The sequence below is a fragment of the Panthera pardus genome, unplaced genomic scaffold, assembly GCF_024362965.1.
Source record: "Panthera pardus isolate Hobbes unplaced genomic scaffold, ASM2436296v1 HiC_scaffold_11, whole genome shotgun sequence".
NCBI classification, from domain to species: Eukaryota; Metazoa; Chordata; class Mammalia; order Carnivora; family Felidae; genus Panthera; species Panthera pardus.
In genome coordinates this window covers 87125967-87151885 of record NW_026526666.1, presented here as the reverse complement: position 1 = coordinate 87151885, position 25919 = coordinate 87125967, and the positions used below count along the sequence as shown (strand labels likewise).

The 25919-nt window shown below is 42.4% G+C and overlaps 1 protein-coding gene across 3 annotated transcripts; it reads left to right on the top strand.

Moving 5' to 3' along the window:
- The first annotated feature begins 9930 nt into the window (after positions 1–9930).
- PDIK1L (PDLIM1 interacting kinase 1 like) lies at positions 9931–22887 on the top strand. Of its 3 annotated transcripts, none has more exons than XM_019432439.2 (3): positions 9931–10039; positions 12785–13086; positions 18762–22887. In XM_019432439.2, the coding sequence occupies exons 2-3, from the start codon at positions 12802–12804 to the stop codon at positions 19500–19502; spliced, it is 1026 nt and encodes a 341-aa protein (XP_019287984.1). In that variant the 5' UTR covers positions 9931–10039; positions 12785–12801; the 3' UTR covers positions 19503–22887. The 3 variants fall into 3 exon arrangements, with proteins under 3 accessions (XP_019287984.1, XP_019287982.1, XP_019287983.1); XM_019432437.2 differs by lacking the exon at positions 9931–10039 and adding an exon at positions 10424–10538; XM_019432438.2 differs by lacking the exon at positions 9931–10039 and adding an exon at positions 11252–11554.
- Positions 22888–25919: the final 3032 nt, after the last annotated feature.

Here is a 25919-nt window from a genome sequence, read left to right as displayed (position 1 = left end):
CATCCACGTCACCATCACCCAGGTTAAGATCCAGAACATTTCCATCACCCCAGAAGACTCCTTCACCTTCCCCATCAATAACCACCCCGCTTCCACAAAGATTAGTCTCACCTGTTTAAGAAGAGGACCTACTCTTTTGGGACTGCCTACTTTCTAATGGCTGCAGAATATCCCATCCTATCGATATATTGTTGGACACATATTTTGCTTTCAGTTTCTCACTGTTATCAATAATGCTACAGGGACTGTCGCATTTTCGATTACCTCCTTAGCCTAGACTCTCAGAAATGGGATTGATTTTTGAAAGGGTACTTAGTAAACATTGACAGGTTGCTTCCCTAGAATGTTGTAGGGTCCCACCAGCAGTGGGAGGAGCAAGCTACGACCACACAGCATAACCAGAGTGCAGCTCAGGCACCTGCCTTCTTGGCTAGAATCGCCTAGAATTTTAAGAATTCCCGGCATATAATACAGTGCGACAGAGGTCTGACGGGCATGAGAAAGGCTCACTAGGCAGGATCTCTCTTGGTCCTGAGTTTGGGGCTGAGCTTTACCACATCAGAACCATGACTTCTCGAAGCACACTGAAAGGGAATTCACCTTTCACCGATGGATTAACAAAAACCAAGCGGCAGAGGCAGACTCAATCACTAAAGCAGATCTCAATCTAGGAATTTACCAAGATACATTGAACAGTCAGGGAAACAAGAATGTGCATACCGGCGTGCCCTCTCTCTGTTAGAAGGCCGCAGGGAAAGCCAGCTTATGAGAAAGTTTCTCGGTGGCTCAGTCTGTGTTCCCCAGAAGGTAGGGCTGGTGAGAAGGAAGCTCTGACATGTGAGGAGAGGACATCTTATCTTCAGCTCAGCGGACTCCCTCAGATCTGGGTCCTTAAGGAAAACTGAGGTCAGTCCCACACTCTTCGACAATTCCTCCTTCTCATGTCAAATTTCCAAACCCCAGATCCTGTACAATCTCCCACCTGCCCTTCAGTCTAATTGTCCCCTCTTTCCTGGTCACAGCCTCATCTACGCCACCACCCATCGCCTCTGGCCTAGACCTTTGCAGCCAACTTCCCTCCGTTCCTCCCGCCACCCTTGGTCCAACCTCCACCTGGCAGCTAAGTGATCTTTTAAACTGGAAATCTGATCATGTTTAAAATCTCTACTTAAACCCCGTCGGTGATGGAAGGATGAATGGGTAAGCAAAATGTGGTGTGTACATACAATGGAAGATTATTCAGCCTTAACACGAGGAAATGCTGACGCTGGATGCATGAATTGAAGGCATCATGCTAAGTGAAAGAAGGCAGACACAAAAGGACAAATACTCTTAAATATCATACAGTGCTTTTGTGAGTTACCTGGAATAGGCAAGTTCATAGGGACAGAAAGTAGGATGCCAGTTGCCACAGGCTGAGAAGGAGAGGGGGTGGGGAGTTAGTGCTTAACGGGGACAGAGTTTCAGTTTCGGAAGACGAAGGAGTTCTGGAGATGGATGGTGATGGCTGTGCCACACTGTGAATGTACCTAACACTGAACTGTACCCTTAAAAATGATCAACTCTGGGGCACCTGGCTGGCTCATTCAGTGGAGCATTGACTCTTGATCTCAGGGTCGTCAGTTCAAGCCCCATGCTGGATGTGGAGACTTACTTAAGGTTAAAAAAAAAAAAAAAAAAGTCAACTTTATGTTATATATATTTTACCACAATTTTAAAAAACAACTTCGATGACTCACTTTTATCTCAAGATCCATGACAGGGTCTACCAGACCCTGCAGGATCTGGCTCCTGCCTCATGTTGGACGTTTAAGGCTGATCAGCACACCCCTGCCCCCTTCAACTGGGGTTGGGCCCTATTAAGGAACAGGAACAGGAACCCACAAACGTATGGCCAACTAATCTCTGACAAAGCAGGAAAGAATATCAGTGGAATAAAGACAGTCTCTTCAGCAAGTGGTGCTGGGAAAACTGGACAGCGACATGCAGAAGAAAGAACCTGGACCACTTTCTTACACCAGACACAAAAACAAGCTCAAAATAGATGAAAGACCTAAACGTAAGACAGGAAGCCATCAAAATCCCAGAGGAGAAAGACAAAAACCTCTTTGACCTCAGCCACAGCAACGTCTTACTCCACACCTCTCCAGAGGCAAGGGAAACAAAAGCAAAAATGAACTATTGGGACTTCATCAAAATAAAAAGCTTCTGCACAGTGAAGGAAGCAATCAACAAAACCAAAAGGCAACCAATGGAATGGGAGAAGATATTTGCAAATGACATATCAGATAAAGGGTTAGTATCCAAAATCTATAAAGAACTTAGCAAACTCAACACCCCAAAAAACAAATAATCCAGTGAAGAAATCGACAAAAGACATGAATAGACACTTCTCCAAAGACATCCAGATGGCCAACCGACACATGAAAAAATGTTCAACCTCACTCATCATCAGGGAAACATAAATCAAAGCCACAATGAGATACCACCTCACACCTGTCAGAACAGCTAACATTAACAATTCAGGCAACAGCGGATGTTGGCGAGGAGGGAGAGGAAGAGGATCTCCTTTGCATTGTTGGTGGGAATGCAAACTGGTGCAGCCACTTTGGAAAACAGTATGGAGGTTCCTCAAAAAATTAAAAATAGAACTACCCTACAACCCAGCAATTGCACTACTAGGCATTTATCCAAGGGAGACAGTTGTGCTGTTTCGAAGGGGCACATGCACCCCCATATTTGTAGCAGCACTATCAACAATAGCCAAAGTATGGAAAGAGCCCAAACGTCCATTGATGGATGAATGGATAAAGAAGATGTGGTATATATATACAATGGAGTATTATTCGGCAACCAAAAAGAATGAAATCTTGCCATTTGCAACTACGTGGATGGAACTGGAGGGTATCAGGCTAAGCGAAATTAGTCAGTCAGAGAAAGACAAATATCATACGACTTCACTCATATGAGAAATTTAAGATACAAAACAGATGAACATAAGGAAAGGAAAGCAAAAGTAATATAAAAACAGAAGAGGACAAAACACAAAAGACTCTTTTTAAAAATTTTTTAAATGTTTAATTTTTGAGAGAGACAGAGTGTGAGCAGGGGAGGAGCAGAAAGAAAGGGAAACAGAGAATCTGAAGCAGGCTCCAGGTTCTGAGCTGTCAGCACAGAGCCCAACGAGAGGCTTGAACTCACCAACCATGAGATCATAACTTGAGCTGAAGTCAGATGCTTAACCGACTGAGCCACCCAGGTGCACCCTTGAATCTCAATTTAAAATTTTTTTTTAACATTTATTTATTTTTGAGACAGAGAGAGACAGAGCATGAACGGGGGAAGGGCAGAGAGAGAGGGAGACACAGAATTGGAAGCAGGCTCCAGGCTCTGAGCTGTCAGCCCAGAGCCCGACGCGGGGCTCGAACCCACGGACTATGAGATCGTGACATGAGCTGAAGTCGGACGCTCAACCGACTGAGCCACCCAGGCGCCCCAAAAATCTCAATTTAAATGTCACTTCTTGTTTAAAGCTTTCCCTGGCCTTGTATCCCTTTCATGTAAGAACAATTTCGGGTCTCTCCTCTGGGCTCATGTAACCCCCTGTGGCACTAAATGACATTGTACTGTCTTCGGTTGTTTAGGTATCTGTCACCCTGGCTAGGCTATGAGGGCAGGGACCTTGTCTTCTTGTCCACTGCCTTTTCACCAGCATCTAGCATAATTTCTTGCACATAGTAGTTGCTCACTAAATAGCTGTTGACTTAATGGATGAATAAAGTGCCCACCATGTCCCAGGCACAGACTAACTCTTTGGGAGGAGTTTGTGAAGTGATATTTGCTAACTGCCCCCACCAGTAAATAAGCCCTATTCTCCAGGACACAGAGCTTGATCAAGGAAGGCCCACAATCCTTAGTGAGCCAATCAGACCAAAGACTCGATCTCAGGACTGTTGCTGAGGAATGGAGTGGCTGACTTTCTCTTTCCTGCAGGGGCAAACTCCTGAGGCTGAACCCCTGGGACTGCTGCCTACCACCTGGGCCCATCAGAGAAGCCGGCCTTAAGCTGTAGTCGGCAAAGTGGGAGGCAGAATACAGAAAGCTGAGTCTTTGGTGATATGTGAGCTGCTGGATCAAACCTTTCCTGAAGCTGGTATTCCCATCTCAGTTCCTCTCAGGCACACCTGCCAACTATTCCTTTTAAGTCAGTTTGATTGGATTTCTGCCCTTGTAACACACAACTTCCAGAAAGGTCGGGGGCAGCCAAAGCTCCAACATCTTAGTATCTGCTGAGGAGCTGAATGGATCCTCAGTTTGAGATGCTCTTGGGACCTTGTCTTGTGGCCCTCCTCAACCATATTGGCTGTCAGAGGGGGACACCGCCTAGCAGCAGCTCTTGGCACCAAGGACAGGGGATGGGGAGGTTGGTCCTAACTACTAGCTGCTCAGCTGTTCTCAGTCCTCACTGAGGAGACAACTAGGACCCATCCAAAGACAAAACAGCTGAAGTTGTGCCTGGCCCACGACCTTCTTGGTACCCTAGATCACTTGTTTGGGGGCTAGATCAGAAATAAGCATTTCAATCTGCTTGGTGGAGGTATAGAACTAAAGAATCAGAGTGTCAGAGCTGGAAAGATCTGTTGAGATGAGCTGGTCCCCTCCTTATGTATAATGAAGAAACTGAGGCACGGAACAGGGAGACTTGTTCAAGGTCACAAAGCATGTTAGTGCCAGAGCTGGCACTCTCCTTAAAGGAGTTTCTCCATCAGCCTCCCCCTGCAGAGATGTGGCCGGGAAGGAGAGGGGAGAGAACACGGATGGGGATTCTCCCTGCTATGGCGAGATAGGAGCTGTTCCCCAAACAGTCACTAGTAGGCCTGGTTGGTCGTCCTTAATAATTTAGTAGTATGTTGATAACACCTTGTGACTAGCCTAGGGTGAGATGAGTTCAGAGGGTACCATGTCTCTGATAAAGCATCAGTCATGCCTCCAGAATTTCTGCAGAGGAGGAATTTAGGGCCAGCAGCCTGGTGGGAAAGGAGACTGAGACTTGCCCTGAAGCTGCATTTGCATAGTTGGTCTACTGCTGTTACTTCGATTTCCACACTATTGACATTTTAAGCAGGATCATTCTTTGCAGTGGGTGACTCTCTTGTGCATTGTAGCAGCATCCTCAGTCTCTACCTACTGGATGTCAGCAGCACCTACCCTCCCAGTGTGATAACCAAAATGTCTCCAGACACTCTGCCAAATGGCCCTGAAAGGCAACCTGACCCATTTGAGATCCATTGTATGATCTTAATTGTATGTTTAACTGGCTGAGAGGGCATGAGGAGATTCTTCTAAAAGAAGACAGGAGATAAAAATAGGAGCCACCCTCTCCTATAAGGAAAAAAAAAAAGTTATCAGAGGGCTGGTCAGCTCTAGGCAGAACTGTGAACTTTGACCTTACCATGCAAGCTTCCTTTCTTGACCATTTTCTTCTCTTTCATGGCTCCCATGCCTACGTAGGAAAAAAAAAAAAAAAAAAACTATCCATGAAAAAATTAATATTTCTATCCATGCTAAAAGTGAGACAAGCAGGATACTATAGTTAAAATAGTTGAACTTCAAAACACAATTGTTATACTCTTAAGATGTGAGCGTTCCACTGTATGCAAACTATATCTCAAAAAATTAATTAAAAAACACATGGGCATTGTGGGAAAAGTAAAGTCTGGAAACACAGCAATTTATAGGACTTGGACCTGGAGTCTTGGGTCCACCAATGACTTCTTAGGAACTTAAGTTACTGTGTTCCTCTGAGTCTCCCTTTTCTCAGCTTAGAAATGGTGTACTAATACTACTCATTTCCCAGGGTTCTTGTGAGATTTTACAACGTGGCTCTAGACCCGTCTGGGAATTCAGACCTGCCTTAAAGGCTGGGGCACCAGCTGTACTAATAGAATCTGCCACAAGGGGGCAGGATTGCTACATCCAAGTTCCCACCTGTCTAAAACCGTCATTTAATTTTTTGAGCATAGTTGTCTAACTTGTTATAATGGAAAAATTCATATACCAAAGTAGGATCGTGGACCCCATGTACCCAGCACCAGGTTTCAACAGCTATCAACATTTTACCAATCTTCCTCCCTCTTTTTGTTTGCTATACTGCTTGTGGGGTTGTAAAGCATAGCCCAGACCTCATTACACTTTATCCGTAACACATCCATGTGCTATTCTAATTGAAAAAGGCTTTTATTTTCACAGGCACTATGCCATTATTGCACCTAATGAAAAAGGACAATAATTCCTTAATTTAATCTATCAGTCCATGTTCAAATTTCCCTGATTGTACCAAACATGTCTTTTGACAGTGGCTCGCTTGAATCAGGATCCAAATGAGGTTATTGCATTTGGCAAGTGTCTTGATTTTTATGCTTTAACGTTCTGTCTTCCTTTTGAAATTTCACACCATGAATTTGTTGCAAAAACCAGGTCACTTGTGTAGTAGAATGTCCCACATTTTGAGTTTGGCTGATTATGGCTGATTTGTCTACCTCCCTTATTTCTGGTAAACCGGTAATTAGATCTTGGCTTGATTAGACTTAGCTTCTTTTTTGCTTTTTAAGGCAACAATATTTCTTGGAGAGCGCTGAATCCCCCTCCTGGTGATGTTAAGTTTGATCACTGGGTTCAGGCACTGTCAGCCTAAGTTTTCCATTACAAAATTCCCCAACACCTTTTATCCAAGTGTTTTAGCATCATTTCATGATCCTCACCCAGACTCATTACTTCACTAAGGTTTGCAAAATCATGATTTTCTAATCCTATCGTTTCTTTTGCATTTATTAGCCGGAATTCTTCTACCAAAAAAATAACTTTTGCCTATCTGCCTACCTACAATATAACCGATCGAGGAATGACCAGAAAAAAAAATGTTTATTTCCCTTTATCAATGTTCACAGTAATTAGTTGACTCCCTATAAAACTCCATGGGTAACAAACATGCTGTTTTCCTTAAGTATCATTATTATTAACTAATGGGTTTTTATATATTTTATGTGTTATAATCTACTGAAGTCATCATTGTTCTTTTAATGCCGAAATTGTTCCATCTTTGGCCAGTGGGACCCCTTCGTATCGGTTCCTCAGTCATCCTTACGTGACCCCAATAGTCTTTGATGGCTTCCTGGCTTCCAGGCATGAGATGATCCAGATCTGGAACCAGCCATTTATCTAAGGAGCCTTGATTCTCTTTGCTTACTTTTTAATTTTTTTGAAACTGGAAAATGGTATGTGGAGATCAAATCTGCACATTAGGGGTGTTTGTTACTACTGGGTTCGTGATTGTTTCTAGGCCTTTTTAGCAGAGAGCTAGAAAACACATTTTTTAAGAGGACAATATGTACTTTGTTCATTCTGCTATCTAACTCAGATCTGAAATTATCCTAGGCTTGTTTAATATTTTGAACTGTTTCTCATATGTTGAAATTCTTGATGCCTAATGACGTTAACATGCTTATTTGCTTTATCTTTAAATATCTATCATAGTTTCAAAACAGCAGTGTCAATATTACTACTAACAACGAGACTAGTAAGTGCAATTTAATATTTGCATGCATTTCTAGTTGTCCTTCGACTATATCCCATTAGGGAAGTACAGTCAAAATACGTATAAAGCCACTTGAAATGATTTTCTCCGTGTAGTTTTGCCACCAATCTGACATGTAACGGCTCATTTGCTCCCATTTGTTTTTTATTTTTGTGGAGTGTTTTATTCTCTTTACTTCACTTTGTTTTATAAATATGCAAAACATTTACAAGTTTCCAAAAACAGTCACTGTATCATAAAGTACATTCACAGAAGTCTCATTTCCGTCCCTGCCCTCTCCATCTCACACAGGAAACCATTTTTAGAAGACTGGGGTTTATTCTTCCATTGTCTAACTTGTAAATATAAGCAATTAATGTATATTTATATCACTCCATTCCTTATACAGAAGGTAGCATCTAAACACTATTATGCATTTTATTTCACTAACAATATGTATCGACATCACTCCAGGTTAGTATGTTTATTGGTATATGTAAGAAGTCTTTCATATATCTTTTTATAGCTGCCTAGCACTTTATCCTGTGCATGTACTGTAATTTATTCAGCCAGTTCTTTATTGACATGTGAGCAGTTTCCAGTGTTTTGCTATAAAAAATGCCATAATGAATAATAGCCTTGTGCATACAGCTTTTTGTATTTTTGCCAATGTATCACTAGGATTGATTCTAAGAAGTTTAGGATTTGGCTTAGGATTGCTGGGTGAAATAATAAATATATACATAGAATGGCTATGTGTTGCCAGATTTTCTTAACGAGTTACATCGTTTTGTCTCCTCACAAGCAATGTAGTACTATCCTCAGGTGTGTTTTGGTCCCAGATCAGATAGAGGAGGCTTCAGAGATGAATCATAGATAGATAAGATTCCTGTCCCCAGGAACTCGGTCTAGTGAAAGTCCTATGGGCAAACAAATAATGTTGTAACTTAATAAGCCAGGCAGATCTATCCTGAAGCTAATGAAGCTTAAGCTTGAGTCCCCTATAGAGACACTTTCCAAGGTCTCAGCAATGTGTTCATGGAGCCATTCTGTAATGTTTTTCCTAAAGAGATACCCCAAATTATTTAAGCTTCAGCCTCCGTAACACGTTGATTTCACCTCACTGCCTATCTTTGGGGGTTCTGGGGATGGATGGATTTCAAGTCTCAGTTCTGCAGTCAGCGTCAGATGAGGGATTCCTGTATTTACTGACACAACAAAAGGAAAAAGGCTCTTCTGACCAGAAGAGATACCCCTCTCCTGATTCTGATCAGTTACCCACACAGGTAATAAGGCCTTCCATAGTTTCCCTCTACTTTCAAGGGCAGAAACAGCCTTGGCTAGCGTCAGTATTCCCAGCAGACAGCTAAAGAATGGTAGATGGTACTTAAAACAAAAGTCTGAACCGATTATAGAGCCGGGTATTGTCGGGTTTGGGGCAGGGTTGGGGGGGGGGTTGGGGAGGCAGTTACACCAGGAGAGCGGGTATTCAAAGCAGGCACACATACCCCACAAAAACACACCATTTGGTCAAATAAGGCAGAGGTCTGTTTCCTCACCTGTAAAAACAGGATTAGTAAGCCTGCCCTTGTGAGGTTTGGTCAGGATTACTAAGCTAATTTAAAGACCTAACCCAGTCCCAGACTCTCGGGAGAAGGTCCATAAATAGAGGACAGAAAATAAAATGGGTAAGTGGTTGATCCTTGAGATTGGTGACAGGGATGCTTTGCACATCGTCCCAATGCACCACTGGGAGGAGGAACAGCCACTTTATTGACAAATAGTAGATGCAGAATAAATTGGCAAAGAAGGAACGGACGTTTCTGGCGGACGCTTACTGATCTGTGTAACTAACTGAATAATGGATTGGTCCGAGCCTCTGAGTCGCTGACAGTCCCGGGCTGGCTGTCAGGCGACTGAGGGCCGGGATCTGACGGACCGCTGTCAGTCTGGCCGCGAGAGTACAGCCGTCTTCGCGGTCCATCCCGGCCCCGGCTGCCTCGGACCGCCGCCCGTCGCCGCTCGCGGGTTGGATCCGGACTCCACGCGGGGGCAGCCGCCGGGCAGGGCGCCAGGGGCCGGCACCGCCTCCCCTTCCTCTCGGCGCCGGGCAGGGCGCCCCCGACTCCCGGCGGCCGGGGCCCGGGAACAATGAGGCGCCGGGTTCTTTAAGGGAGATACCACCGCGCCGGCGGGGCAGGGGACGGCGTCCTCCCAGATGATCGCACCCAGTCCCGCGCCGCCGCCGCCTGGGCAACTGCACCGTCCGCAAACATGGCTCAGTGACTCTGACAAAAGGTGCAGCCTCCCTCCCGGCGGGGCGGACGCCAGGCCTCCCAGCTCGGGCCGCGCCTCCCCGCGGGCCCGCCGAAGAGCTCCGCGTCCCGCAGGCACCCCAGGCCCGAGCCGAAGAAGATGCACCAGGCGTTCCGCCCCAGCGACCCCCGCACACCTGCCCGCAGCTCGGTAGGTGGGAAGGGGGGGCGGGGAGGGAGCGGGGAGGCCGCGCCGGGCGCGCGCACTCCCAGGCCCGGACCTGCTGCCGCAGACCGTCCCAGGGGCCGCGGGCCGTGCGCGCCCGCTGCGGCTTTACGGATACCGAGTCCCGGCGTGCAGCGGCCTCCGCGTTCCCGGACCCGGCCACCCCTGCGGGGAGGGGCACTAGTGGTGCGTTCCGGGGCGCGCACACCTTCGGCGACTCCCGGCTCCTGAAAGCCTCGGGAGAGGGAGGAGGACGGCGGAGCGCGGGGCGCGCGCCCAATAAGGATGGCGCTCGGCGTCCCGGCTCGCGCTACGGAAAGCCGGAGGGGGGCGGGGCCGCACGGCGTAAGGGGGTGTGTCCGCGCGCACCACGGGGGCGCGCGCCGGTCTCTGACTGGAGGCCGCCGCGGCTGAGGCGCGAGCTGCCCGATAATGGCGGCCTGCAGAGCCCGTGAGAGGGAGAAGCGGCGGCGGCTACCCTGAGGTAAATCTGGCCCTTCAGGCCTGGCAGAGAGGCCCTGCTGCAGAGCCGAGAGCCCTGCATGCGCCTCCCTCCCCGGGAGGCCTGTCACAGACCTGTCAGCGGAGTCCTCCTAGGGAAGGCCTCCGGCCCGCACTCCTCAGGCCACCGGCCCCGGCTGCGGCCTCCCTTTCTGCCCCTGGCCTCCTGCCCAGGCTCTGGGCCTCAGCCGCCAGCCCCAGGAGTCAGGGCAGCTGCAGGACTGGCTCCTCGGGGTGAAGGGCCTCGGGAGGATCCCCTCCGGGTTTGGTCAGGACGCCGCCGAGGAGGGGGAGGGCCTGATACTCGGCCAATGAGCGGGGCGCTGAGCCGCCGCGTCGGGCAACACCTCTGCCCAGGGCTGGCCCTTCCCGGGCCCGGCAGGTGTGGGGCCGGGCCGGCCGGCGGCCCGGCGCTGGGCTAGCAGGGCCGGCGCGGGGGTCCGGGAAGGGCCGGCCGGCCGCTCAGGTTCGCATCCAGGGATTTCATACACGCCCTCCCTCCCGCTTATTGGGGTGCCCTCTCGTGTGGGGGTACGGGCCAGCCTGGCAGGCCACGAGCCACTTTGACACAGACAGTAATGGGCGATCCACGGAGAGCGGGAAGGAAAGGCTGCTGTGGACCCGGGGCACGGATTCCGTGGCAGGAAATCAGACACTAGGAAATGCAATAGGAATTTGAACGGGGGGGGGGGGGGGCGGGGGGGGGTTCCAGTTAGAGGAAGTGGGACGAAGAAGTAATCTCAGAAGCTTTCATTTTCTTTATTAAATCTTTCCTATGGACTCAGAGTAGCTGGACCCAGTTTTTCAGGGTCAAGAGTCAGTAGCTTCTTGTACCCCCCCCCCCCCAAACTGTATGCTATGAAGATTGCACGCTCTCTTGCGCATCGTGGCCATCTGCAAATGAGATTTGTTCCCGAAGCTCATGAGAATCTCAACATTTTTTGGAGAATGAGGTGGCATGCTTTCGACTCTCTTGATACAACTCACGAGCATTTCTGGGTAGGGCCTTTGCTTCTGCCTTTAAATGATTTTTCAAGTTGAAAGATCTCTGCCAGAGAGCCCCTTCATATGGAGGAGAAGGTTTTGGTGGCAAAAATGGTCTAGATCTAAATAGCCGTTGTCAAACTCAACAGAAAGGTAACCATATTCTAAGTAGCTTGTTTTATTTTATTTTGTTAAGTTTATTTATTTTGAGAGAGCGCCAGCGTGGGTGGGAAAGGGGCGGAGGGAGGGAGGGAGGGAGAGAGAGAGAGGGAGGGAGGGAGAGAGGGAGAGAGAGAGAGAGAGAAAGAAAGAAAGAGAAAGAGAATCTTTAGTAGGCTGCATGTTCAGCGCAGAGCCAGATGCAGGGCTCAATCCCAGGATTCTGGGATCATGACCTGAGCCAAAGTCAAGAATCTGTTGCTCAACCTATTCAGCCACCCAGGCGCTTGCTTTATTTTTAAAAGACCATTTTTCTCCACAAACTTTCTTTTCATTTATTTTGCAAGAAATGAGGAAATAACATATAATTAAATTAAGGACATATACAGTTTGACAGTTTACTAAAAGAAAAAAAAAAAAAAGAACAACTACACATTTTCAGTTCTATATGTAACGTGGTTCACTTTCAGTCCTTAAGCCCAAGCCAGGTGTTTGTATTTCTAACTGTGGGGGTTTTTTGTTTTTGTTTTGACATTTTTATGAACTTGTGTGTGTGTGTCAGCTTTAAGGAGAAGCTGGAGTTTTATCATTTTTACTTACTGATCAAGAAAAAAACAAATTTTTTGGTTTGTTTGTAACAGTAATTTTTGAAGCAGTTATAACGTAGTGGTTACAGTTATGAGGGTCAGAGCCAGATGACCTGGTTTCAAATCCCAGGTCCACCAGTTGGTAGCTGTTTGACCTTAGACATGTTGCTTAAACTGTCTGTGCTTTAGTTTTCTCATCTATAAAATGACCATAATAGTGTCTGCTTCAAAATATTGTTGTGAGGATTAAATGAATTTAATATTATAAAGTGCTTGGAACAGTTCCTGATACATGGTAAGTAGTACCTAAGTGTTAGCTGATTTATTATTATTATTATTATTATTATTATTATTAAAATATTTAGATTTGCCTAAGTTATAACAGTTACCCTTCAAGCAGTACAAACAGTGAAACAGATAACTAAATCATACATAAGAAGGTATATAAGCCAGTAAGTATACTTAATTTCAACAGAGCAAACTTTGTTGATTTTTCCAGAAACTTTGACCTTGAAGATGGTGAGTAGCCAGCCAAAGTACGATCTAATACGGGAGGTAGGCCGAGGCAGTTACGGTGTTGTGTATGAAGCAGTCATCAGAAAGACCTCTGCACGGGTGGCAGTGAAGAAGATTCGATGCCATGCACCTGAAAATGTTGAACTAGCCCTGCGTGAGTTCTGGGCCCTAAGCAGTATCAAGAGCCAACATCCAAATGTGATTCACTTGGAGGAATGCATCTTACAAAAAGATGGGATGGTGCAAAAAATGTCCCATGGCTCTAATTCTTCCCTTTATTTACAGGTATGTGTGGTTGAATGGGAAATAGAAGTGACTTGAACATAGCATTGGTCAGCAAAAAGAGAAATAAAAGCGTCAGATAAACTTGTACTTTTAAATGCAGGTGTTTATATAGTTAGGAGTAGATAGGGGTCTGCCAAGAACTGAGTAGATGTTTGCTTTAAAACAAGGTTTTATTTAAACCTATGATGCAAATACCTAAAAATAACATAAGCCACCTGTTATGCCATGATACTTGCCAATCTGCATGGGAATGGGGCAATGTAGGAACTAGAGAAGTGATTGAGATCAGAGTCTAATAAATTCATTTATTTGAAATCACTCTTTTGGGGAACTGAAGACAGAAGAAAATGAAAACTCCACAATCAATAGCAGTACCCATATAGGTAATTGGGCATTTCTTTATAAATCAGTAGTTTGAACAAAAGCCTCTGCTGTTTTAGAGGGTTACGTGGTTTCTTAACCATGCAACTCCAGTTAATGTTCATGAGGTGTGTGGCATAGCACTTGAATGTTATTAATAGTGCTAATAGCTAACGTTTGGGTTCCTACTCAGTTCTGTGCTCTGTGCTAAGTGCTTTAAAGGCAGTTGCTCAGAACAGTCTTGTGAAGGTGGTATTATTATTATCATCATTACAAATGAAGAAACTGAGGCTTAGAATAAATAATGAATTTATTAAAGTCGCCTATCTAGCAAGTGACAGAATTGGAAGCTGAATATAGGAGACTATCTGACTGCTAAAACTTGTGTTCCCTTAACTTCCAAATTACTCTTGCCTCCAAATTACTTTTTTTGTAGACCTGGAGAAAGCATTAACATAGGAAAACAGAAAAGATTTGCTAGATTTTTTTAGGTTGGCTTCTGACATAGATCAAAATCTCTAGGAGGCCTATACTTGCTGCATAGAAAAGGTATTTAAAACATAGGTAGTTAAAGGCCAGACGAAAATTTCTTAAGTCCAGTCATTCTTGGAAAAAGAAATAACTTTCTATGAGTATGTCTAAATTCAGAATTTACCATCAGGGTACAGAAGTATGATTTTAAAATAACAAAAGCTTTTGGACTAGGAACAACAAGGAAGACAAACACATTAATCTGTGTAATTAGAAACCTGCAGGTTTCATCATATGGTAAACAAATATCAATCTTGAGAATCTAATTTATATCGTAGTTTAGCATGCTCTGCCATGAAACCTCTTAAGGCAGTGACTATAAAGCACAACTATTTAGCCTCTATTTGATTTATTATTTACATTTCTAAAAGTGCTTATTATGTCAGTTGCACTGATAGGAAATATTAGAAACAGTCTCACCACATTCCCTCTTAAAAGTGAATAGGACCGGGGCGCCTGGGTGGCTCAGTCGGTTGAGCGTCCGACTTCGGCTCAGGTCACGATCTCGCGGTCCGCGAGTTCGAGCCCCGCGTCGGGCTCTGGGCTGATGGCTCAGAGCCTGGAGCCTGCTTCTGATTCTGTGTTCCCCTCTCTCTCTGCCCCTCCCCCGTTCATGCTCTGTCTCTCTCTGTCCCAAAAATAAATAAATGTTAAAAATAAAAAGTGAATAGGACCTTGCTGAACTTTGTGTTGAGTTTTGGAGACCAAGGTATATAATCTCTCTTGGACTACAGATACAAAGACATTTAAATAAACGACTTATTGCTGATGGTATCCTTGATCCAGATCTAGCAACCTTCATAGTAACTAGGCATTAGGTGGTCTTTCAAGGCTTTAAGATGTAAAGTACTTCCAGACTTGATTCAGTGATTTTTTTTTTTTTTTTTTTAATCTGAAGCACCTTTTTATTTGTACTCTCTTACATCTTTCAAAGCTTGGTAGACCTGTGTTCGACTTGTAGCACTTTTGCTAGCTGTATGACCTTGGCTAAATAGCTCATGTCTTCCTAGCATCTGTATCTTCAGACGTAAAATAGAAATAATAATTTTTACCTTCCATGGGAGTTGTCAAAATTAGAGATGATGCAGGTATAATATTTGGCACATAGGAAGTACTCAATAGTAGGTCATTGTTAAAATTGTCTTTTCTATGGATTTATTTAGTTCACCAGACATTGATCAACACATTTAGCAAATACCTTCTCTAAATTTACGTCTGATAAAAACAATTAAATCTATAATGTGACCACAGAGTCCCTATCCCTGGCTTTCTCCATTCTTTACACGAATTTTTGTTTTTCTCTGTGTTTTTCTAAGTATTTTCCTTGTTCTAAATGATTAAACCAGTTCCTAATAGCCAAAAACCTTACCTAGAAGAAAATGTAAAACAAATAATTAACAGAGGATGTAGTCTCAACGTAGGAACTTAGTGGCCAGTCTGTATAATTTATAATAAGTGTCGTGAATGAGAGGTACAGGATGATATAGGAGCATATGATAGAGAACCTGACATAATTCTGGGGCTCAGGAATTATGAACTTTCAACTGAGGGATACCTGGGTGGCTCAGTTGGTTAAGCCTCTGACTTCAGCTCAGGTCTTATCTCATGGTTTGTGTGTTCGAGTCACACGTCAGGCTTTACACTGACAGTGTGGAGCCTGCTTGGGATTCTCTCTCTCCTTCTCTCTCTGCCCCTCCCCCACTCTCTCAAATATATATACATACATACACACACACAGGAACTGTTTCAACTGAAACAGTGGAAACATGAAAGATAAAGAGGAGTTAGCCAGGTGAGTGAGTGAGAAAACTTCACAGCCAGAAAGAACTGTACGTACAAATATCTTAAAGCAAAAAGTACAAAACATTCTAAGAAGTGAAAGAAGATAATAAGGCTATACTATACTGGGAGAGTTGTTTTAGATGAGACTGGAAATATCAGCAAGGTTAGAGGATCCCATAGCCCATGTTAAAGAGCTTAGATTGTATCCTAAGAGATCAGGGAAGCTATTGAAGGACTTGAGCCAAGAGAATCTATGGCTGATGACATCCTCTACACGTGGAAATAAGCAGATTGGGCACTGTACTTCTATAGCTCTCAACCAGTGACCCTCAAACTGTAGCCCTCAGCTAGTTTTTATATGGCCCAGATGCTAAAAATAGTTTTTACTTTTTTTTTTTTTAAGTTTGTTTATTCATTTTGAGAGAGAGAAAGAATGTGAGCGGGGGAGGTGCAGAGAGCTAGGGAGACAGAATCCCAAGCAGGCTCCGCTCTGCCAGCGCAGAGCCTCACGTGGGTCTCAGTCCCACGAACTGTGAGATCATGATCTGAGCTGAAATCCAGTCAGGCACTTAATGTACTACGGAGCTACCAGGCACACCTAATTTTTAGCGTTTTTTTCTTTTTTAATGTTTATTTATTTTTGAAAGAGTGTGGGGAGGAGGGGCAGAGTGAGAGGGGGACAAAGAAGCTCCTCGCTGTCAGCAGAGAGCCCAGAGAGCCTGGTGCAAGGCTTGAACTCACAAACCATGAGATCATGACCTGAGCCAAAGTCAGACACTTAACTGACTGAGCCACCCAGGTGCCCCCAGTTTTTACATTTTTAAAGAGTTTTTAAGAAAAAGAAAAGAAATGAAAAGGAATATGAAACAGAGACCTTATGTGGCTTATCAAGCCTAAAATATTTACTTATCTGGCCTTATTCTAAACCATTCTTTGAATGCTAGGACTCTGCATTGCTCAAAGCTATTTAGGAAGTTTGATTTTGAGAGTAAAGACAGAAGAGAGGAAATGAAGGAGTGATGACGCTGGTCTTTAATCTCAGCATATTTAGTAATAGTGCACTTGGTAAATAATTGTGTGATCTGTACCTTTCTAGACCGTTCTGGCTCACTGGCAAACACATACAACAAAGAAAATGCATGCCAAAGACATCTGCACACAGTTGCAATTACAGCTGTTTGCCATTGGGGGAGATGGCATGAAAAGGTGCTCTTTGCTTCTGCCCTCCAAAATGACAAGAGGACGTACTAGTGGACTTAAACGTAAAATTAGCAGTTCATTCATTCTTTTAAATTTTTTTTTTAATATTTACTTATTTTTGAGAGAGAGACCGAATGCAAGTGGGTTAGGGGCAGAGAGAGAGGGAGACAGAATCTGAAGCAGGCTCCAGGCTCTGAGCTGTCAGCACAGAGCCCAACGAGGGGCTCGAACTCACAGGCCATGAGATCATGACCTGAGCCAAAGTCGGAGGCTCAACCGACTGAGCCACCCAGGTGCCCCACCAGTTCATTCATTCTTTAACAACTCTTCATCTTCCCTACTGAGCTTCTATTCAGTGGGTTTGAAAAGGACACTATGGGACAAATGCTTTCAAAGCACTGTATCTATATTTTAGAATGACAATTCATATTCAGTGAAGTAATTAATATTCTTGAATTTAAGGTAATAGAGTTATAGTTAGATAATCATAACAAATGAAATAGCAATTTGTTCTAGGTTTTCAGCTTGTATAAAAGAAATCTACAAACTCAGATTTGAATTTTTATTTCAAAATGTAAATGTTTTTTTATAAATTGGTTTTAGAAGCCTCCAGTGATTGCCAATGTATTTGCGTTCTGCCTGTAGAAGTTTATGAAGCAATGATGTCAGTCTTTATTTTTATCAGTGACTACAGGAAGGCTTTATTTCTATAACAACTAGTGTTCCTTGATCATTTTTCTCTTAATATCACAGATTATTTGATAGTGTATGTCCAGTGAACAAGAAAGTTATTTCAGGCCATTTAATTGAATAGAAATTCCTAATGGATGTTTATGATCATGGCCAGAGCCAAAGTCGGTTGCTCAACCGACTGAGCCACCCAGGCGCCCCAAAAACTTTGACTTTTTCATGAAGCTATTAGCTAGGTGGGTAGAGTTCAGCTCCATTAACACACACACAAAATGTATAGCCAGTTGGACGCTTTTCAAAATAAAGCTATTGATTGAGTGATCGATTGATTGTAAGTTCTATACCCAATGTGGGGCTTGAACTCGTGACCCTGAGATAAGGAGTCCTATGTTCTACCAACTAAGCCAGCTAGGCACCCCTAAAGCTATTTAATTTTTAAAAAAAATTTTTTTAATGTTTATTTTTTTGAGAGAGAGCATGAGCAGGGAAGGGGCAGAGAGAGAGGGAGACACAGAATCTGGAAGCAGGCTCCAGGCTCTGAGCTGTCAGAACAGGGTCTGATGCGGAGCTCCAGCTCACCCACCATGCGATCATGACCTGAGCCCAAGTCAGAGGCTTAACCGACTGAGCCACCCAGAGACCCCACGCCATTTTATTTTTAAATAAATTTTTATGTCTTGACTTAGAGATTTGGTGGTATTCATTAGGAGCAAAATGACAGTTTGAAGTACTGAAGTTTAAAATAAAATGCACATAGAAAAGCACTGACCAAATGAAACATTCATGGAATTTCCACTTAAAATTGGTAGTCTCACTTAACCAGTCACTTATTTTCTATAGCTGAATTTTAATTTTTTTAATGTTTTTTATTTATTTTTGAGAGAGAGCGTGAGCGGGGAGAACAGAGGGAGAGGGGACACAGAATCCAAAGCAGGCTCCAGGCTCTGAGTTGTCAGCAAAGAGCCCGACGCAGGGCCCGAACCCACAAACTGTGAGATCATGACCTGAGTTGAAGTTGGGCCCTTAACCAACTGAGCCATCCAGGTGCCCCTATAGCTGAATTTTATAAACGTGCAGATGATTGTAATCCATTTATTTTTTCCCTCTTATAGCTTGTAGAGACTTCATTAAAAGGAGAAATTGCCTTTGATCCCAGAAGCGCCTATTACTTGTGGTTTGTGATGGATTTTTGCGACGGCGGAGATATGAATGAGTATCTGTTGTCCAGGAAACCCAATCGTAAAACTAACACCAGCTTTATGCTTCAGCTGAGCAGTGCTCTGGCTTTCTTGCATAAAAACCAGATCATCCACCGAGATCTTAAGCCTGATAACATCCTGATTTCTCAAAGCAGGTTGGATACCAGTGACTTGGAACCCACACTGAAAGTGGCTGATTTTGGTCTCAGTAAAGTTTGTTCAGCCTCTGGGCAGAACCCAGAAGAACCTGTCAGTGTAAACAAGTGTTTCCTTTCCACAGCGTGTGGAACAGATTTCTACATGGCACCTGAAGTGTGGGAGGGACATTACACAGCAAAAGCTGACATCTTTGCTTTGGGGATTATCATCTGGGCAATGCTGGAAAGGATCACATTCATAGACACAGAGACAAAGAAGGAACTCTTAGGGAGTTATGTAAAACAAGGAACTGAGATTGTGCCCGTTGGAGAGGCGCTTCTGGAAAATCCCAAAATGGAACTTCTCATTCCTGTGAAGAAAAAGTCTATGAATGGGCGAATGAAACAACTGATTAAGGAAATGCTGGCTGCAAACCCTCAGGATCGTCCAGATGCTTTTGAACTAGAACTCAGATTAGTACAAATTGCATTTAAAGATAGCAGCTGGGAAACGTGACACATACATTGTTTGCAAATATCTCGGATGGTATGCTGCTTATGTTTTCACAGTGATGCAACAACATAATGTGGCTGAAAAAGAATATAAAAAGCTAAACTCCACCTTCTAAGGGTTTAGATTTTATTGTGGGGTGTTTTTTTTCATTTTTCTTAAGTCCAAGCTGGCCATTTTGTTAGTATGTTTTAAGTGTGTATTACCAATGTGGGTGTACATTTTTTAAAATGATCATTGGAAGTTTGGCAGGAAAATTCTCTAAGAGCCAAGAGGAGAAGAAAGTCCAGTTTTCTGGAAATAAGTCTCTAAGTATTTTAGACATTCCTTGTCAGTATTAGGAATTTCCATGGAAGAAGAGGTTTGCATGCTGGTAATGCAACCTTTGAAGCTTTGTAAAGGAAACATATATGTATATATTTATGTATATGTAAGTATGTGAATGTGTGCATTTTGCATTCCATATGAAGAAAATGCCACTTCTGTTTAAATTATTTGATGTAGGTTTGGGTTTTTGAGATTTGCTGGTGAAATCAGTGATAAAAATAAAAGAACCTTCCCTCATCTTCCTACCCTGTCCTTCCCTCTAATGAAATCATACCACATTTTTAATTTTTGTAATATTATACAGCTTTTTTTTAAGGCATCATTTTGGAGGGTCTAAAATTATCTAACTAAACATAAAATTAAGTGATCCAAAGCTGCTGAAGTATGTTTGAGCTCTCCAGTGCCCTATAGCTGCAGGAGTTGAATTAGCCATGCAATCATGTGGTAGCAGGTTGGCAAGGACCTTGATTCAATCACCTTCTTTAAGTAACCAAGCATTCAATTAACCAATTAAACCACTGCACTGGAACATGTCTGCACTTGAGCATCTGCAATCTGATATAAATCTGAACACAGGATTCCTCTGTTTCTGAAAACTTTGCTATATATGAACTGCCCCACTTGATATATTAATTTTTGATTTCAAGACTTTGTCTAAGCCTCAGCATAAAGTTGAAGAAATCAAAAGAAATCTACCCTCACATCGCCTGCCCTGATATGGTCTCTTGTGTAATCACTGGAATTCCTTTCGTTTTAGCACTAATGCTATTTTCTCTTGTCTAATTTGACACAGTAATGATAGTGATATGGTTGTGTTAAATGTTGATCACCTTTTTCTAAAGTGGGAGATGATACCTATACAGTGTGACAAATGGATAAAATATTGTGGCATCAATTATATCTTTCAAGTAGAAACATTATTGATTTTATACAATCACACTTGGTATGGTCTATGTAAAAAACCAATAGACTGTTACTCTTCTTGAAGTTAGTTTGATTTTTAACCCTGTATGGTTGTCTCCAGTTTGTTTTCCTATATACATGCAGAGAATTAAAGTCTAAGGAAAGTTTTCCTAAAACAGAATATTAGCCTTTAAGGTTAGATAGACTTTAAGACCATTGTATCTAGGTTAGTCTTTATAAAGCACTAGAATCTTTGGTCAAAGTAAAAAAAAAAAAAAAAAGTATTAGAATACTGAAATTGTTAATAGTTTCATAGTCTCCTCGCTTTTTTTTTTCTTGAGTTTTTTTTTTTTAATTGAAGCATAGTTGGCACCCAATGTGTCTCCTCAGTTTTTTTGAACTTCTACAACTTTTGGAATTTTGCTAACATAATTTTTCCTTATTTAAAGTGTATTTGGGGACTAGAGAAGGTGAAAAAGCACAAAAAATTAGAGTATGTAAAATTTCTGAACTATGTGTTACTTGATCTGGAAGTTTGAAATTTGGACTGAAAGGCTTTATTGAACTAAAGCCTTTTATTATTTTTTTTAATAAACCTTTTAAAATAAAAAAATCATATACTTTTAACATCACTTTCAAGCCAATAAATACAAGAAACTTTTTGGAAATTAGAGGTGGAAATACACTGGAACCTCATGACCATTGACCCTCTGGATCACCAAATTACTATAACACAGATCTGGCCAAGGGGATTGAGTTATTGGAAGTGAAAAGTATTCTAGTGTCACATCAGTAAGGTGGCACTTCAGCAGAGATTCATGATGATTCAGGTGATAGCATGCCGGTGCTTCATTTGCTCTTCAAATATCTATGTGCTTAGAGTCATGGTTCCCTAAGTACATAGTTTTGGTCTTGCTTCATTTAAAATAGCTAACAATTACTTATTTTGAAAGATTTCACCTGTGAAGTGGAAATCTTTCCTTCATTGGCAGCAAAGGTATGAGGTGATCAGGAGGTTTCTTCTGGAATTTTCTCAGTCCTTGTATTCTAAAATAGCCTATGATACCAAGCAAAATGATAGTAAATTCTTTGTCTCTATTTGTTCTTTTGGTCAGGAGGTATTTATTAAGTACCTACTGTGAGCTCAGCACTAAAGGTCAGTTGATAAAATGACAGTTTAAAAATGGTATATAACCCTACAAGCCTTTTCCAGCCAGGAGTAAGAAATAAAAGGTTAGCGATACTTGGAAATTCCTGGATATTTGCTAGAGGAAAAACGAAAGCAAGAATTTGTGCACAGTGCCTTGCCCATGATAGGTACTCAATAAACAATTATTATTCCTCAGAGTCTCTTGCCATGGTTTATAGTGTTTTATGAAATTTGTCTTAATTGAAAAAAGACCAAATATTTCAAATAAGCTCATAGGCAGCTGTGGCCAGTTAAAATATGGGGTTGTACAGTTAGTTCCTAGAATGTTATTTTGCACTAGATGTCACTTAGAAAGATGGGGTTCCTGTAGATTTTTGGTGCTAAGGGATACTTTGTCATTATGATGAAGTAAGTGTTAAGTGTCAGATAAATAGCACACTGAATAGTTCTTTCTGCTGGTCTGTTTTTTCCTCTTTGTTGTTGTTGTTGTTTTTAATTGTAAAATGTTTATCAATCAAACTATTGTAGCAGCTACAAAATAATTCACCAGCATGACAAAATGGTCAAAAAATAAGTCATCAGCACTTCAAAAATGAAAGCAACTTTTGAAATTTTCTTTTAAAATTGTCAAATATATTTTATGAAGAATTTATAAAAGGGGGAAATGATTGTAATTTATTGTTCATGACTGTTTTTTTTTAAATAAAGTGAGTTTCAACAACAAAAAAAAAAACCCTGAAATTCTATATTGCTGATTTGGTGGCTCTGTATAGTTCTGTAGTGCTTTACTTCATGAACATAAAATAGAGGGTATAAAATTTGAAACAATGTCATTTTCAGCCTTATCTATTAAGTGAAACTTTCTGTAATAGAAGCTATTACTGAGGAAAAGATGATTGGATTATAGGAATTTCAGCATTTCAAGTTCTCTAAAATTTTAATGCTTACTATCTTGCTGTATTTGTCAGAAGAACTTATATTGCCTGAAATAAATGTTTTTTTTTCCATTAATCTTTCTATCTCCTTAAGCTGAGGATGCATCCCAGACTCAGAATGAAGTACAGTAAATGTACGAAGAGGAAGTCATTTTTCAATCCATAACTTGAAACCATGGTTTCCTTTCTATAAAGTCATCTGGCCCGCTTTTTTTCTTTTATAGGTTTTATTGTGTATGTCTTCTCCAGAATAAACAGAGTACTGAGGATACAGTGCACTTAGTGGCCCAATAGACCAGCAGAGGGAAAAACTGGAGGCAGAAAACATTAACGCTACCTGTGATCCAGCGGCCAAGAAGGAACTTAGGCATCAGGAATTGTGGCTGCTTCTGACTCTGCCACCTTCTCCTGGCATAACCTTTGTACACAGGCAAATTTTGCTTTCTGTTTTGAGACTAATTTTTTAATTAAATCTTAAGCTATAAATATTTGTATTTACTAGCTCGTTTGTAATCCCTTGCAGTTTACAAAGAGCCTTCACATGGCTTTTAACATATCTTTGCAGTGGGTTTTACTTAAAATAGGGGCTGGTTTCTTGATGAAGAAATTAATAGTAGCACACCAGTTAGTGAGGTGATGGTAAGGGTTTTAATGCCTAATCTCAGACTCCAGCTGGAGTTTTCTCTAATAACAAAGCTTTATCTTTCTCACTGAAAATGACCCCTGGTTGTTTTGGTCTTTAAATTTAAATGTTGCTCTCTTAGCCAACCAATCATAGATGTCCTCTAAAATGCAGTGTAATGATAGACAGTTGGTTTGTGGTTAGATAACAACTTGAGAAAACCTACCACACCTCTTGAGGGCACAGTGCTGTCTTGCGTCTTTTAAAGGCAGTACTTTCTCTTTTGTAATGATTTCTCATTGGTTAGAAGAGAATTGTAAAAAAAAAAAAAAAAAAAAGATATCTTTGACTTCACTCTTTCGTTTCCTGTTCAGCCCTGGTATTTCAAGCTTAACTTGTTCTGAGCAGAATTAGGTAACTTGGCATTACTAAAGGCATCATGGCCTAGAGGCTGAAGCACAGGTTCACTGTAGCAGATCTCCTACCGAACACTCGCTTTTGCAAATACCTACATGATATGTGGCACTGGGCAAGTCACTTCATTCTGAGCCTTAGTTCCCTTATCTGTAAAACTGACATGATGTATTTACATTTCAGAATTTTTGTATGGGTCAGAGATAATACACATCAAGTGCCTGGCATAGTATCTGGTACATTAACTTCTCAAATCGTCGCCATTATTGTTAACTGGGGTTCTGATTTTGACAATATGTTGAATGAATGAATGGGTTCCCAATAAGCCGGTCTTCAGCTGTGGCTTTGATTCTTCTCCCCTTTGGGATAACGTGATGAAGGCATTACTTTCCTCAGGAAAATGTCTGCCTGTAATTTCAGGGGAAACTTTGGGGATGATGGGTACGTTCATGGGTTTCATACATAGAATCCACCAAACTATATACTTAAATTTATGCACTTTATTTTACATCAATTATACTTCAATAAAGCCATTTAAATTTTTAAAACGCTGATGCCTAGGATCCATTTCATATTAATAAAATGAGAATTTCAGTGAGTAGGGCATGCACGTTAATATTTTTTAAGTATTAGTAATTCTAATGTGAAAACAGGTTAAAATAGTGCGATTGAAACAATACTGCTCAGACTGTGGGATAGGCAGAATAAATCCTAGTGTTTTTTAGATTCGTTTACCTCCTCTAACAACCAACAGCACAGACCCGTTTCAGCACCCCATCCCAAACTCAAGTCCCTATCCTCACTCTCAGACTGTCTACCTCATGGTAGAACAGCAGCTGTGTTTCTGAGAAACAGAAGAGGTGATGCATTAAATCACTATCAGGTACGTCACTCAAGGGTGGGTATTCTTAAACAGGAATCCAACAAAGGAATCCAGGATTGTCAGTGGACCCACTAGAATTGTAAGCAAAATTTTATGTGAATAAGCATTGTTTCATAAGAACAGTTCCTAACATAGCAAATTCTTCTTTTTATGTTTGTGTAGTTTTGAGAGAGAAGAGGGGAGAGAGAGAGCCAGAGAGGGGCAGAGAGAGACAGGGGGAGAGAGAAATCCCAAGCAGCCTCCACGCTGTCAGCACAGAGCCCAACTCGGGGCTCGAACTCATGAACCATGAGATCATGACCTGAGCCGAAATCAAGAGTCGGACACTTAACTGACTTGAGCCACCCAGGGCGCCCCTTAACAAAGGGGCACATAAGGAACTATTGCATGAGAACTTTGGGTGCAGGGAAAATGGAGTGGATATTGAAAGGAAAAGAATGGACACCGAAGAGATTGGAAAGCTAAGTCACAGATGAGCCCAGGGCAGGCTGGAGTTGACTGGTTGACAACCATTCTTGGCTAGGTCTACATGTCAGAACACTACTCTGCAGAGGCTCTGGTCCTTCTCCAGCTGGCTAACTAATGGGCCTGCTCCAGAGACCTGTCTTGGGCCGTGCCTTTTCCAGTCTAGCAGGCAGGACTTCCGGAAGCTGGTGCAATCTGGTGGACCCTCAACCCCTCTGCTGTCATCACGTCAAAAGCAGTGGTTCTCCTAGTCTTTCCCAAAAGAACGTCAGTGCCCGTGGGCTACAATGGGCTGTGGAGAAGAAAATGTTCTTTGGAGATAAATTACATGTTCACCTGGGCCCACCTTTCAGCCTAAGCCCAGTCCTTAGAGAAGAAACTTCCTGACTTCAGGATTTCTTTTAGACACATAGGACAAAAAGAATCAACTGGATGGTATCATTGGCCTTCAGAGTAATTCATTACCGTCAGTACTAACTTGGGATAATTTCTACGAGCCCTTCCAGTTCTAAAATGTAATGATTCAATTCAACATGGAAAAGTACTTATGAAAAGGGTTGTGAGGTTTACAGAGGAAGGTCACGCACATCCCTGCCCTCCATTGAGAAAATAAAACATACGGTGTATCACTATAAACTTCCTCGAAGACACCAAGAGATAGGAAGCATCATATTTCTTCATCCTCCTCAAACAGCCAAGATTAGAGGGAACTTCTCCAGAATTA

Bases quoted from the DNA above. Each gene is read 5' to 3' on its own strand.
- PDIK1L (XM_019432439.2), top strand. From the start codon at position 12,802: ATGGTGAGTAGCCAGCCAAAGTACGATCTAATACGGGAGGTAGGCCGA. The intron at 13,087-18,761 runs GTATGTGTGGTT...TCCCTCTTATAG, and splicing joins ATTCTTCCCTTTATTTACAG to CTTGTAGAGACTTCATTAAA.